Source organism: Canis lupus, chromosome 28 (genome assembly GCF_048164855.1).
Source record: "Canis lupus baileyi chromosome 28, mCanLup2.hap1, whole genome shotgun sequence".
Lineage (NCBI taxonomy): Eukaryota > Metazoa > Chordata > Mammalia > Carnivora > Canidae > Canis > Canis lupus.
Genome location: NC_132865.1, coordinates 32,160,972 through 32,176,055, shown reverse-complemented (window position 1 = coordinate 32,176,055; position 15,084 = coordinate 32,160,972). Strand labels below are relative to the sequence as shown.

At 37.4% G+C, this 15,084-nt stretch overlaps 1 protein-coding gene across 4 annotated transcripts in view; it reads right to left on the bottom strand.

Moving 5' to 3' along the window:
* Positions 1 to 15,084, bottom strand: part of TOX (thymocyte selection associated high mobility group box) — a 299,102-nt gene that overhangs the window by 232,541 nt on the left and 51,477 nt on the right. The window contains exon 2 of one of the 4 annotated variants that reach the window (XM_072804538.1): positions 6,068 to 6,157. The exons of the other annotated variants lie outside the window; for them this stretch is intronic. Coding sequence (XP_072660639.1) covers positions 6,068 to 6,157 — 90 coding nt within the window. The remainder of the gene's footprint in view (positions 1 to 6,067; positions 6,158 to 15,084) is intronic. 4 annotated transcript variants of the gene reach the window in all.

Genomic DNA, 15,084 nt, shown 5'->3' with positions numbered 1-15,084 from the left:
GAAAGCTTTGAAAATTAAAAGCCAAGAAGTATATGTTCTTGTATTAAATAGTCAGACTAATAAAAGCAATAAAACACATCCAGGGGATGCTTGACATGAACAGTTTCATAAGCCTGGTATTGATCCCCAGATTCTTTTCAAGTGAGGTTGCTTTGCAGGAACCCATCCCCTTGTGCATTTCCTACCACTGCACTCCACTAAGCCTTGTGCTAAATACAGGAGGGCTTGGAATTTTGTGTTTTGTGACAATTTTTTGTAACTTTTATCCAGTTTTAAAGTTGATCTACAGTCAGAGTTGATGCATCAGAGAAGCAGATGTAATAAAACTACAGCTCAGTGTTGACAGGGGCTTTAGACCTGGACTCAGAACATCAGGTTAGGTGTTAGTCTCCCTACCAGCCATGTTTGTGAAAGTGTCTCATGAACAACACAAGACTACCCAAATACTAGAAAGTATATGTCAGAAAGTGAAACACCTACATTCGTCATCCTCTCAATAGATTATTTCCTTGATTCAGGACTTAAGGAACCATCAGATTAATGAATTAAGTAAAGTCAGAATTACATCATCTTTACTTGAGGTGTCTGCCAACCATAACGTTAATGCCAGTTTAACACTCCTGTAGATTTTAAAGCAGTCATATAAAGAGGAAAAGCCTATGCTCTCACTTCATCCTAATACCTTGTATTAATATAAAAAACTGAATATGTTCTAAACCTCTGTGTATCTGGCAAGAAGCTCAAGTTGACCTTCTGGATTTTATATTTGCATTGCCTAGCATTTGGAGCACGAAAAGTATATTTTATCTTTAAGACCTCCACTTTGACAGTTTGAATTGTTTTTGTTTTTGCTGTGAAATATCTGTGAGAACAAAATGGAAAAGGTTCAGTGGAATTCTGCATGTTGTATTTTACAATATTTCACCTATATGGAAATCTTCACATTATTCCTGATAAAGGTACTAAATCATTCCTTGCTTTAAAGATCAATCACTCATAATCAAGTATTTTTGGAAGTCTATTATATGAGAGGCACCATACTAGAAACTGGTTATACAAAGATTAGGATGAATGTGTATATATACATATATACGCATTCATCGGTTATTGGCTTATGGCATAAAATTGTCAGCAGAGTCAGGATAATTTTAGGTGACTTCAAGAATGAAAGAAGGGTTGTTGATGATGTCTTAAACATTCAACATCAACATGGCATTTATAATCTACAGAATAATCCTTCATGTAGGAGTATTGAACTGAAGACAATGAGACAGAGTTGGTCCCTTTTGCAAAGAAACAGATTTCCCCCTGTCTAATTAGGATGCAGTTTCCTTCAATTGATGTGTAAGAAAAGAGTAGATGGGTTTAAGAAAATAGTATGATGAAAACAATCCACAAAAACACTGGGGATTACATCGGATATCTCAAATAATTATAGAGGTTGTAGTACATTCAGGTTACAAATAGAACACATATCTTTAAAACAAACACAATTTGCTTTTTAGTTACCACTAATCATACCACTTTTTCTTATGAAATCACAAGTGTCTCTATTCAACCTCAGTCTTATCAAACAAATCAAGAAAATCTATTTTGAATTTTAAAAACTTCTGTAAGTAATATGGGCCTCCAGTAGTAGCTTCAAAAAACATCTGTTGGAAAAAAAAAAAAAAAACATCTGTTGGGCATTCAGTGTTGAGATCTCTCATTGAAGTCATAAAATGATACAGGTGATGGAAGAAGTTGTATTTATATTTAAACACCAGCATTATATACATTGACTTCAGGTTTGCCTGGATTGCAAAATTAAAGAGAAGTCAGTATCAGGAGCATATCTGAACAATCTCATATCCTTTTTATTACTAGCAGGCATGTTTGCCAAAATTTGTTTTGCTATTTTGTCTTTCCTTTAGAATATTAGCCTCACTAAGAATTTAGAGGTGAAGAAAAAATAAAACTAAGGGATATTAATCTAATATGATCTTAAACCTATAAAGAAAACTATTTGGAGTGAAAATCTGAGTTTAAGATGAACCATCTCATGATGCTTTTATACTACATACTTTAATATAGATGAGAGGATGCTATATTTTAAATATGTAGTGGAAATACTCAAAAGTATCATTACAACATTATTTTATATGTATAAATGCTTTCTTACAATTAAACTTATAACCATGACAACAGTGCATCCTCAAATATTAACTTGCAATTTACTGAGTCATTTTCTGATGAATATTCAGTGCATTCACAAAGCATACGGTGAGATCCTAGACTATGGAATAGATCATTTTAATAAAATCAAATGTCGCATGTAATGTAGAGATACATCACATTATTCCTGTTTATTTATTTTAAAGAAAAAATAAACCATTACCTTCTCTACTGAATTTTATTTTATTTTATTTTATTTTATTTTTTCTCTACTGAATTTTAAAGTGATAGCCAACCTCTGACATGGTACAGTAACAGTAATTTAGAAATTTAATTTTCAGAGTGAATTCAAACATGGATTTTCATTGACTATTCTTAAAACAAAAATCTCAATTTCCCACTTACCAGAAGCCTGTCAGGTGCTCCAACAATGGTCTCTTTTGGGTTGAATATTCATACATGCTGTTATACTTCTACTAAAGGGAGCATAGTCCTTCTAGATTTGAAACTGCTGCTCACCAGCTGAGAGACACTGTGCAAGTTACTTGATATCTCTGTTCCTAAGTTTCTTCTGATAATATGAGAATATGTTTCACAGGGTTGACATGATATGACATCCCTCAGAATATTGGTAATACATCTCACAAAGGTGCTAATTGGCTTAAATGAGTTAATATTTGCCTAGTTCTTAGAAAAAGGCCTGACATGTAGACGCTCTAAAATAAGTTCTTTAAAAAAATTTAAAGAATTTTATTTATTTGTTTGAGGCAGCGAGAGAGACAGAGAGAGAGCATGCACACAAGTTGCGGGTGGGAGACAGACTCAGAGACTCTCTGCTGAGCACAGAGCCCAACAAGGGGCTAGAGCCCCAATCCCTGACTGGACTCTGGGATCATGACCTGAGCCAAAGGCAGATGCTTAACTGACTGAGCCACCCAGATGCCCCTAAAATAACATTTTTTTAAGTGGGCGCTACTTTCTTATCAATTACATAGGATAAAATCTAAGCCTAAAGAGTGAAGAATACAGTTAGAAATCATTCAAGACTAATAGGTCTAAAATGTCTCTGAACTCAAAACACAATAAAACTGACACTGACGGACTTTCAGAGGATGCCTTTGACATTTCTTGGATGAAGAAATATCATCTATACTACCAAGCCAATCATTGTTTGGTTTCATGATAACAATTTTGTTCAAGTGTTTTGCTTAGTGTCCAAACACACAGTCTCACAGACCATGCCACTCAGGATCCAAACACAAACATCGTAATGCCCACTATATTGACCTCCCAAATTGCAGAAATCCCTTCGTTCTATCTCTTAAAACGTTACAATGAAAAAATGTTATTCTTCATAAACCAAAATGGATGTCAGAACCCTCATGGAAAGATCAACAGCACACATGGCTTGTGTTTGCCCACATTCTCGAGCAATCCCTCTCCTGCTGCCCCGCCTCTAGCACCTCAGCGGGTTTGTCTGGGAAATATATTGGTCTGCCTCAACTAGAAAAAACATAAAACATAATCTTGACTGTTGTTTCATTTCTTTTATAAGACTAATAATTCAGTTGTCTTATATCCAGAAACACAGTCTTTATAACATGTTCTGTTCTGTACTGACATTTTTATACCATTTTTCTTTAAGTGTCATATATTTCAAACAGCTTTAGGGGAAGAGTTATTGCTCAAAAGTCACTGCTTCCCTTATGGAATCCAGGGAATTTGGATCAATGTGCAAGTGCTATTGAGAACACATGGCCAGTGTTTGTGGATTTAGGCCTTACCATTGGCCTGGAGATATTCAAATACCAAAATCTATTTCCACTTAAAAAGAAAATTAAAAGAAAATTCTCTAACAATATTTTAATATCACTTTTCTTAGAATGATAGTCATAAAAAATAAAAAAAAAAAGAATGATAGTCATTCAAGAGGATGCAATACCTGTGCCTATTTTACAGAAAGTGAAAAATTTTCCCTCAGTTTTAAAGAAATGTGTATATACATACATATGTATGTATGTGTGTATGTAGATTCCAAAAAATCTTAAGTACTTTTATTGAACATTTTCCAACTTTGCATCTGGAGTCTAGGACTAATTTTAATCATATCCGAAATAATACCAGACAGAGAATGATGAAGGAACAGTTAGTTCAACCACTTGAACTAACTCAAAAGTTAATCTCCTATTTAGTGTTCATGGCTCAATGTGTGAAAATGATTGGCCAAAATTATCTAACAAAACTCTCCAGCACTTTAAAGCTACGTAAGCATAATAGCAACTTATTTTAATTATTAATCAAATGCTTACATCATAATACCCATAAATAATTTAAGCTATGATTAACTCTATTATAAACAGCTCATGAATAGGCATGAATGCAGAAGTCATTATAATACAGGAATTGTTCTGATCTTTGTGTACTCTCTCCTTCCTCTGGCAGAAAGAAAACAAGAGAACATTTTTAACTATGTGACAATTTTAAGACCTTATGCAATGTCAAGAGATCAGACCAAACACCAGAGATCAAAAACTATTTACCTTTATGCTGCCAATCTATGCTTACAGTTGTGAGTTCACTGGAAAGGGCTTCTATGATATGATCATATAATTTAAAATAGTCAATAATTAAAAGGGAAGAATGGTTTGGGGTTTGGTACTAAAACTTTGACAGAGACAAATACATTGTTTTAGAAATATGTTTAGCAACTTTTCCAGGAACAACAACAATAAACAACAAAAAAAAAACCCAACATAGTTCTGAGAATTATATTAAAGACTAGCCCGGTATAACTTGAAAAAGGAAGTTTCCTCACCACAAACCAAATGCATTCCTCTAAATGTACACTGTCTCATAAATTACAGATGTTCCCTCTCATGTACTACCAGTCACCACAAACTCATAGACAGTGAGGAGGGAAAAAAAAGAAAAACTATTTGGTTTCTTTGTAAGAGCTCACAGTTTTCCCGGGACATTTCTCAGACTGCAGACATGCCCACTGAGCTGATGTGATGACCAGTTTGCTGATTTGCTTTGTATACTACCAGAGTTGTTTCAACACTAGGCTTGCTGTGATCTCAAAGGGGGAGCTGTGCTCAAATCAGCTGCAAACAGGCCCCAGAGGACAAGCTCCGTTGTAAACCAATAGGGGCCTTACTCTTGGATCAACGGTAGCATGCAGGGACCAGATGAGCTTATTACTCAGCTAGAGGCAGATCCAGGGAGGCCTTTCTCTACCTATTTCCCTCAAGCATGCCATTTTGTGAAGGAAGAACAAGGACCCAAATATGTCCTGCCCCTCTGCTTAACCTGCTCGCATTGGTCTCCTACAGAGTTCCTGGGAACAAGAAAGGCCATAGCCAGGGCACCAGGCCTAGGAAATGAGGATTCCAGGGTAACCACCACAGGCTAAATGAATTTGGTTCTACAGGAACTGAACCAAAGAAAAAGGTCAGAAGCCAATGCCACTTACATCTGGGAAATAGAATACATGATAAAGAGGTTGTTTGGGAAAAACGTTAGATCACTTCCTCATACTTTAGTCAAAACCAAATCATTAGAGGATCCAATATCTTATTTTATTATTTTTTAAAGATTTTATTTATTTATTCATGAGAGGCACAGAGAGAGGGGCAGAGATACAGGCAGAGGGAGAAGCAGGCTCCCATGGAGCAGGGAACCTTGTATGGGATTTGATCCCAGGACCTGAGGATCGTGCCCCTGAGCTGAAGGCAAACATTCAACCCCTGAGTCACCCAGATGTCCTGAGGTCCAATATATTAAAGGAAGAAAAAAAGGAGAAACTACTTCAATTTCAAAGTGAAGCAGGCCTTTTGAGGTCTGATAAAAAAAACTCTAAAAGTCTGAATTTCCCCAACTCACAACTAGATCTACATTCCTACTACTTGCTTACTTTACCAGGACTATCCAATCTCCAAGTTTTGTCTGTCCCAACCTGCAACTTTAAGCAGACTGCAGGGGAAGACATCTCTCTGGACACCATCTGGAAAGACATTGGCAATAAATTATAAAAGTTTAAGTTACGCTTTAGAAGTCCTAAAGTAATTTTACATTAAGTAACTGCCAGGGGACACAATGATATAAGAACACTATTCATAAATATTTCTTTTGCCAAAGAGATCAAACATTGTGCTAAGCATCCCATAAAAAATAGTTTTCAATGTTTTGGCTGGAAATATTTCCAAACCACAAGCCCCAAGAATCGTACAGCTATCACTACAATGAAACTTGTAAGATGGCCCCTTAGGAAAATGGTTGTGACTAAAATTGTTAAGTGTCCTTTATAATGTCCCTAGGGCTCCAGTTATAATTATCCTCAACTCCAATTTCTGATGTGAAAAAAAAAAAAAAAAACAATGTGTGAACAGTGGTATTCTTTTCTGATTAAAGAACTAAATTTTATCTTATGGAGGCCCACGAAAAATTGCTTGCTGTCATGTGTCATTCATTAAAAGAAAGAAATGGACATCGATGCAGAAATTGCCACTGTTAGATTAACTGCAAAGCCTCATTCCACCTGTTTAGGAAGTTTCCGATAAAGTAACCAACGTGCATGTCCTAGTCTCATGTGAGGAGCAACCAGGAAAAGGCAAAAGCAGTGAGTTTTTGCAACAAGTTGAATCTCTCCATTTTAACCAACCTCTTGGGAAGAATTGATAAGGTAGTGAAATATGTCTACAAAAACTGTACACTGATTTTGAACAACAGCTAATATACAGAAAGCTAGTCCTGGTCTTTGCCAAGGTAAGAATTTGAATGCTTTCCCTGGAAGAAAGAGTATGAATAATGTCCTTTGATTTATATTTGAAGACATGTGCCAGTAAATTTATATTTAAATAAAAATATCATTCAGGGCAAGTGTTTAAACATAAAATGAAAAGTATGTTGTAAAACATACTTTTGCTAGCTATCTACTTATGGTTCTGTAAAAAAAAATCATGTACAAAGAATAGCATTTAATATACCTGTGACGCTACACTAAGCCCTTCACAAGTACGATTTACACACAGCAAAAGGCCAAGTGTCACGGTACAAACTTCATTGGTTTGTCGTGAAAATTAAAAAAGAGTCATTATTGGAAAATGTTTAGAACAGTGTCTGGGACTTCAGATATGTTCAATAAATATTACTTCATAGTATTTCACTTAATTCTCTCAACAAACACCCAAGCCCTAGAAATATTGCACAACCAGCCTAAAGTGACACACTCTTAGTCCTGAGCCCTATGCTTATAACTGTACTTGTCCTGAATATAAATAAGTGCTATATTCTCTCCTCTCCTCCTCTACCTCTCACTCCCTCTCACATATCTCTCTTTCTCTCTCTCTTTCTCTCTCTCTCTCTCTCTCTCTCTTTCGCCATGCAGGCTTCATACAATTTGTATTTGAAAGACATATATTTATATATAACACATATAAATGCTGGAAGAAAATGCATGCCAAGGGGGTGGAATTCCATATTTTTAGGGCTGTCTTTTCCGTTTTTCTACAAGTCACACGCATTCCCTTAGTAATCAGCTACTTTAAAAAGATCTTTGAAAAACTTAAATCAAGAAAACATTAAGAAGTTTTGAGTGCCTCCTATTATTTGCCATCAAGATCTGTAAAGATTGTTTTCTAGTAATAGTGATTATTATAGCAAGTTATTTTTTTAAGTGCTAACAGGCACCCCAGTAGGTACAGAAAGTTCATGTCCCACTACTCCAAATGCTCCTGATGCCTGAAGGTTGGGCAGCAGAATAATCACATTTAATATTATTCGGAAACATCCAGAGGGCGCCCTAGAATGTGAACCACAGACAGGTCAGTCCCTGCTCTGGGGTGCGGTGAGTCATACTCTAGAGATGGGAGGTGAGTATCCTGTCTTAAAAATCTTTTCTTTAGGCACTGGTTAACATATTATTTGGAGACTTGAAAAGAAACAAATTAAGCACCTACGCATGCATATCATCTCATTTTAACTGAGGACTACCTACATAATTTGCCAAGAAGGAGCAGTTTCCAGGAGCGACAAAGAGTGAACTTGTAACTGGAAGGCAAGCTGCTCGCCACCCCTAAATCGATGATGGTTTGGTAAAGAGCTTGGCTTTACAGAGGAAGAGCTAAGTAGAATTTTCAGGAGTATGTTCTTAAGATGACATAGAAGTGGGAATGAAAATGGTGTGCTCGGGTCACACTGAATGGCCCAGAGAGAGCAAGCTGGGCCCCGGGGAGGGGGCATGATCTGCACAAGGGGGCCAAGGTCAGACCTGGCCATGCAGCAAGACGAGCTGGACCCACATGCCCAGCCACTGGAAGGAGGCACCTGGACAGTTTCCTTTCTCCCTTTTTCTTCTCCGAGATAACTGAGTTTAGGAGAAAGCCAGCCTCCCTCTCAAAATCATGTGATAGCCTCAGCTACTGATGTGCCAGGTCTAGGGGTTCCTGGATGCAAAAGCATTGCCATGAATCCTTCAATCTTAAGTTTTCAGAGTCAGAAAGCCCACTCCCCAGTCTCCGAAGAGGCTCCCTGGTGCCACTTAGCACCTGTATCTCTTACCCTAATACCACTATCTAGCAAGAGCTTCCTACCCCCAGAGCTGTTTGTTTGCAATTAAACAGGTTGTTTTTAAAATGTCAGTTAAAAAGATTAGAGTTTCCCAGGACAGAAATTTAGCAGAGTGGTCAGGGTATCTAGAGGGACACCCTGACACCCAGCTCAGGTCTTCAGTCCAGCTCAACAAGCACACCCTGATGGCCAACTTCTGAACATGGTGAGGAGAAGGCTGGGCTTTTCTAGAACATATGAGGCAAGAAGGTAAAGCACTCTTAAGAGTAGCAAGAGGAATCTGGCCAAAGAGGATTTGAATGCGTCTCAGCACTGGTGCACTGGCAGTTCGCCTATTTGTAGAGCGGAGGAGGTAGTAGTATTTTAAACAGATAAGTATGGGTAAGCAGGGAAATTAGAGAGAGTTTGCTGTTAGCAATTGTTTTCTAGAGTATGAGAAGGAGAGAACTGCAAAAGCATGATACCTTATTACTCCCCTTCCCCTATGTCACCGAAAATAAAATAAAATCAAGTGCTTTCACATACAGGTTTCCTTTCTAAAAGCCTGAGAAAGTGAAACAATCTTTGAGGGTCACCTGAAGAAGAACAGGTGACTCCCCCCAGGAGTCCATCCCGAGTATGAAGTGAAACAATTTAACTGGAAAGTAAAAAGGAGTCTTTTGCTGTTTTATAAATTATTTTATGAAGGACTATTACCTAGTTAGCAAAGATACAAGAGTAGAAAAGGAGAAATGCACAAGAACCAGCAATCAAGGTATTTCCTTCAAACAAATTAGTACTAATATTGTTTCTTCAATGTCCATGCAGTGGTCTACTGTCAAATCAGAAAGCAGGGATTTATATTATCATTCAAGATGGAATTCCCTATCAGGAGGCCCATATTTCAATGCAGAACGGATTACATTATTTGTCAAGGAAAACACATTACTCTTTGAAAAACAGAAGAGTTGACCTTGGCAAAAACTTAGTGAATTTTTTCCCTTCTTGATTTCCCTTATGCGCAGTGTGTGGGAGAGCACATGTTTAGTGCTGCTCTGTGGCATTGTTTCAAAAGAACTCTCATTATTGTAGCCAGAAATGAGTAGGGAACATCTAGAAAACAGTTCACATTACAGTGTTGGGAAGTGATTGAAGTCTTGTTTCCACCCTTTATGTTAGGTAGTCAAAAAAAAAAAAAAAGATCTCGGTAGTAAATAGGTACTGGCTTAGCCTCTGTTTGCCTTTTTCCCTTGACCAACCACAGTTATTCTTTTCATAATTAGAGATAAACAAAAATAAGCATTCTGTGGTAAAATTCTAAAATTGTGTAACTATTTCCCATTTTATCGGACTGCTGTTATCTTCTCATTTGGCTTTGCTTCAAGTGGCAGCACCACCCCTTTTAGGATAATTGATAGTAGTGTTGAATGTTGTCAAGGCAATATTTTGTATCCTCGTGTATCTCTAGGTCTTTGCCTGTGGATTAGCCAAATCCATCCCAACAGATTTTTCTTATCTTCCTTCTTCCCTTTGTCTTGGTCTTATCATTTTTGACAATAATAATAATAATAACAAATATTTGTTGAGGTCCAGTACCTTTTTTTGATGCCATCTTTGCATGCTAGGCTATTCACCTCTCTCAGTAGCATCCTAAATTAGATACTAGTGTTGTTCACGTTATAAATGAGGAAGCCAGGACTACAGAGGCGCTGACTATGACTTGCCATCCTTGCAAGGCTCTTAATGGCTGGGTACAGGACATCTATTTCTGACGCACAGTGCTAACCAGTCCGTTATGAAGACCAACTGCACCTCGTGGTCTGGTTCCCTTCACGTTTTGTGTTTACGATGAGAGATCAAGCCATTCCTCACCAACTGAACCTAGCTGCGGAACAGCTCTACCATGAAGCAAAAAAAAAAAAAAAACTTAATCGAAATGCACAATGAAATTTTTCATGCTACATGTTCTTTCCTTTTGTCACTCCCGACACAAAATCTACCAGTAAAGCTCCATCTTCTTCGATTTACTGAGAAATGAGTCAGCAAGGATTACAGGAGATTATGAAGAGATTGTACAGTAAACATGATAGACTGTAAGACAATTCAAAATTGAAGATGAAAAGAGATTTTCTTTCAAAATTGCAAACCAAGTCTGTGTTTGAGTTTGTATGTGATCAAACTAAGTCATAAATGACTGGATCAGGGTAGGATGAATGGCAGGGCTTCAGCTTCTAAATAATCAACAACAAATACATCCACAGTGACGGGTACCATCCAAGAAAAGGCAAGACAATATCATTATTCAATGATTTAAAAAAAAATGTGATGCAAAGCAAATGCTGTGAACCATCTCACCCCCTGAGAATAGAGATACAGCCTCGTATCTCTAAAAGATAACATTCAGTGAAGGTTTAGTAATTACCTGGCATTTCCTCTCTTTGATGGTCTCTGTTTCTGTAATTTCCTCTACCACAATTTTTAAATATATATTTTTTAATGTTTATCTGGCAAAAATCCCCTCTCTTCCCCTTCCCCATAGTCCTTCACTATGAGCAAAACTTCCACATGCTTAACCAGTTTCATAGTTAGTGACCTGGTAAGAGGACCAGCAAGTCCTGGAGTAAAACCCATTCCTCTACTCTTGGTCACTGCACCAGGAAACACTTTCTTACATAAAGAGATTTAACTAACAGGAGGCCCAAAAGGTATGAATTTCAGTCCTCTTGGACATCATGGTGCAGGAGGAGAGCAGAGCTGGAGGAAAGCAGGAATGAGCCTTCTGCTGAGCCAGGGGGTCCAGACGGGCAGTGGCAGAGCAGATGAGTTATCACTGGCCCAGCAGCCTTCTCGGGTCTTCTCTTGTTCAGACTCAGAGAGGTTTTTTCTTTTTTTTTTCTTCTTCTAAGAATGTCGTTAATTTATTTTCATCCAAATTTTATGAGCTCAAAATCTTGGTTTCAGGAATATTCTCTTTTCCCCAACTAAACACAACTAAAAGAAGCCCTAGTACAGCATTTTGGGACCTCTACTGTGTCCCCAACCCCAGAAAAAAGCCGCCAAAGCTCTCCATATGATCCTTCTTTAACATAACCGAAAGGTTTTTTGTTAAAATAAATCTAAGGGAGGCGCCTGGGTCTCACTGGATGAGCTTCTGCCTTTGGCTCAGGTCATGATCCCAGGGTCCTACACATCTGGCCCCCTGCAGGGAGCCCACTGCTTCCCTCTGCCTATGTCTCTGCCTCTCTCATGAATAAATAAATAAAATCTTTAACAACAATAAAACAAACAAACAAAACTCAAACCTAAAAGTGAAGTCGAAAGCTAGTAGGAGCTAAAAAAAATACAGAAATAATACCCACCACCTTCATAGCAATACGTCCTGGAGTGTTCATTTGCCTTCCCTCCCTCTTTTCTCACTCTCTCTTTCTCTCTCTCTCTCTCTCTCAACTCAAACCAGCACACATCCTTTCTTCAGGCTTTCATAAATATTTGAGTACTTACCACTCACCAAGCACCTTCCCAGAGCTGAGGAACCATGGATGAATAGGACAAGTTTGTCCAGCTTTAAGAATTCAAGGCAAGTAAATAAGACTTACAAATTGACAAACAGCTACAAAGCAGGGTGATGAGTACTGTAGTGCTGGTGCGGGGAGAAGGTGGTAGCAGTGGAAAGGAAGGAGGTCCTCGCCGCCCCAGAGATTGGGGGAGCCTTCCTGGGAGTCAATCCTTAAAGAGGACTGAAAGAGTGAGTACAGTCCTGCCAGGTAAAGAACAGGTCCAAATAATTATTTGCTTTTAGAGCAAAGAACAGCTTGAGGGGGAGGAGGGTGATTACTCAAGAAAGCTCAATAATTTTACAAATATGGAAAATTTGACTAGACAATGAAATCTGCATTGAGTTTGGAGGCAGCATGGGAGTAAGGGAGGAGACAGTTTCTACTTAAAGCTTTTATACCAGTGTGCTTTACCAGAATGGCACTTTTGGATGGACATGACTACCTGTTCTGAGAAGACAGCTTAAAGGGATATTGCAAATGGGTTGTCTTCTCCATGTGAAAAAAGGAACTCAAGAACAAGAGTTGTTTTATGCTTGCTGCCCAGGGGCAGAGGCTGAAACAACCATAGAATTCCTCAAGCCTTTACTCTTTACTGGTGACTTCAAGTCCAAGTATGCCATAATTCCTCCAACAATATAGTCTATGATGGCTATTTGCAAGAGACAGAGGGTGTGTGTGTGTGTGTTTGTGTCCTGCATGTGTCTGTGAGAAAGATAGAGAGAAAGATAGTTAAAATGACAGAACAAAAGGAAATCAGATCTATCATCAAGCTTTAAGTCTGTTGTGATATTAGCTTTATTCCTGATACAACAGGTTAACTTCTCTAAATGATTTAATTTAATACTTATCACAAGGAAATAAAGCCCTATGACCCCTTCATAGTAGATGGGGGGAAAAGTCCACCAGTTTCTTCTGTATTATTATTTTTGCCTGTTACGAGTAAAAGTCAGTTTGCAAAAATTCTTCAGAAAAGGCATTTTTTTGTAGTTGATATAAAGTACGGGAAAAAAATAAAAAATAAAAAATAAAGAAATAAAGCATGGGGTGCTAGCTACTGAAAGCCTATCTATCCCTCAATAGAACTACTCAATAATTAAGGATTAAGAATCTTCATCAAACACGGCAACTACTAACACTGCACCTGATGTAGGGCTCTGACGGGGGGATTTGCTTGCTAACCGGCTCTTGCAGGTCAATGAGGCAAAGCTCAAACACTACAGGTTAGTGCCAATAGCTTCTTGTTTTCACATTCTTCAACTGGCAAAAAAAATTTACAAATGTATTTTGCTCCAAAAGGTTGAACATTAGCCAGATGGTTCTAGGTAACGGTGGGATTGGTTGGCAAAGACATTAATTTTTTACTGAGAGCCCAGCTTTTGGACTTAATCTCAACTATGAAAGAGTATTCCAGTTTTGTGCTTCTGAAAATCATCACTGTAAATCACATAAATGGAAATGTCTATAGACATATTTAAGTAAAGAAAAACATGCTTAATTTCTTTTGCTAGGATGATCTATATACCTGAGCTATGCAATACGTTCCTTGAAGGCCAATCTTGGACTAAACGTACTACAGAGAGAATAAAAGACCTTAGAAATGATATAGGTTTAAAGTCCTTTGACTAATTCCACTGAGATTATTCAAGTGCATGGAAGGGGAGAGGGGGAAAGCAAGGATGGAAAGGAGACAGATATTAGTACCCTGTTGTAATTACTATGTTCCCCACGGTCTAAAATGCTAAAAATGAATGTTTCCTCTATTACGAGGATATAAACCTTTCTCACTGCAAAGCTATTAGCATATATAATGCACATGTCTGAAAATCATGGCTTCTCTGTCATTCTTTTCAGACCTTTAGGGACCTGGGTTATTGTATAGTCCTGAATTATAGCCAACGCATAATTTGTAGTCCTCTGGTTTTCCACGTTTTTTTAAAAAAATCAGTTTAAGCAATTTTACTGATATTTAACAGTTCAGTCTTTTCCAACAAATTAAAATGTTTGCATTGTCTGGAAAAAAAAATTGCTGTTCAAGTGACAAAAAGAGAAGACGTGAATATACGTTACTGAGTGCCAGTGCTTCTATCAACGAGATGATTTAAAAATGCAATTCTAGGAATTTATTAATGTAATATTTCTTTAAAAATAAATAAACAAGCTTCTCAAAAGTCAACACATATATAAACTCCCGATCTGTGTGCACCATTCTAGGGCATATAAAGTCACAGGAAAATGAATGACATTAATTTGGACCTTTTGAACAAATACATTTCCTCTTGTATTTTAGGAGTAGAAATTGTACCTTAACAGACTCGACATTTTTTTTCTCTGATTTCAGTTCTTTCACCGCAAAGGTAGAATCAAACAAGAAATCTTACTTCTCTTATTCAGTTTTATTTCAATCTATGTCAGTTTAGCATATTTTAGATAGTCTGTATAATTTTTTTAAAATAAAAGGACCATTCTGATGTTAATTTGGATCAATCTTCCAAACATATGATTCTAGGTTTTCTAAAAGGGCCCCTCTTAAGGGGGCTTTTTAAAAGTGAACAAAAAAGCACCCTGAGGCTGCCCAATTCACATTTAACCTACTTACATGAAAAAGGAACTGCTTTGGTTAAGAATAAACTTCCACAAGCTCAGGTTCGAACGAAACACGCCAGCATATTAGTGAGGAAATGAGACAGCAAATAGTAACTCCTTTCATACCAGCAAAAGAATACTGTATTTATTTAAAAACAGTTGGCAGAGATTCTGATTTTAATTAAATTACATTTACTGAAATAACATTTTCATAATTAAAAAAAAATAACCCATTTCTCCCAAA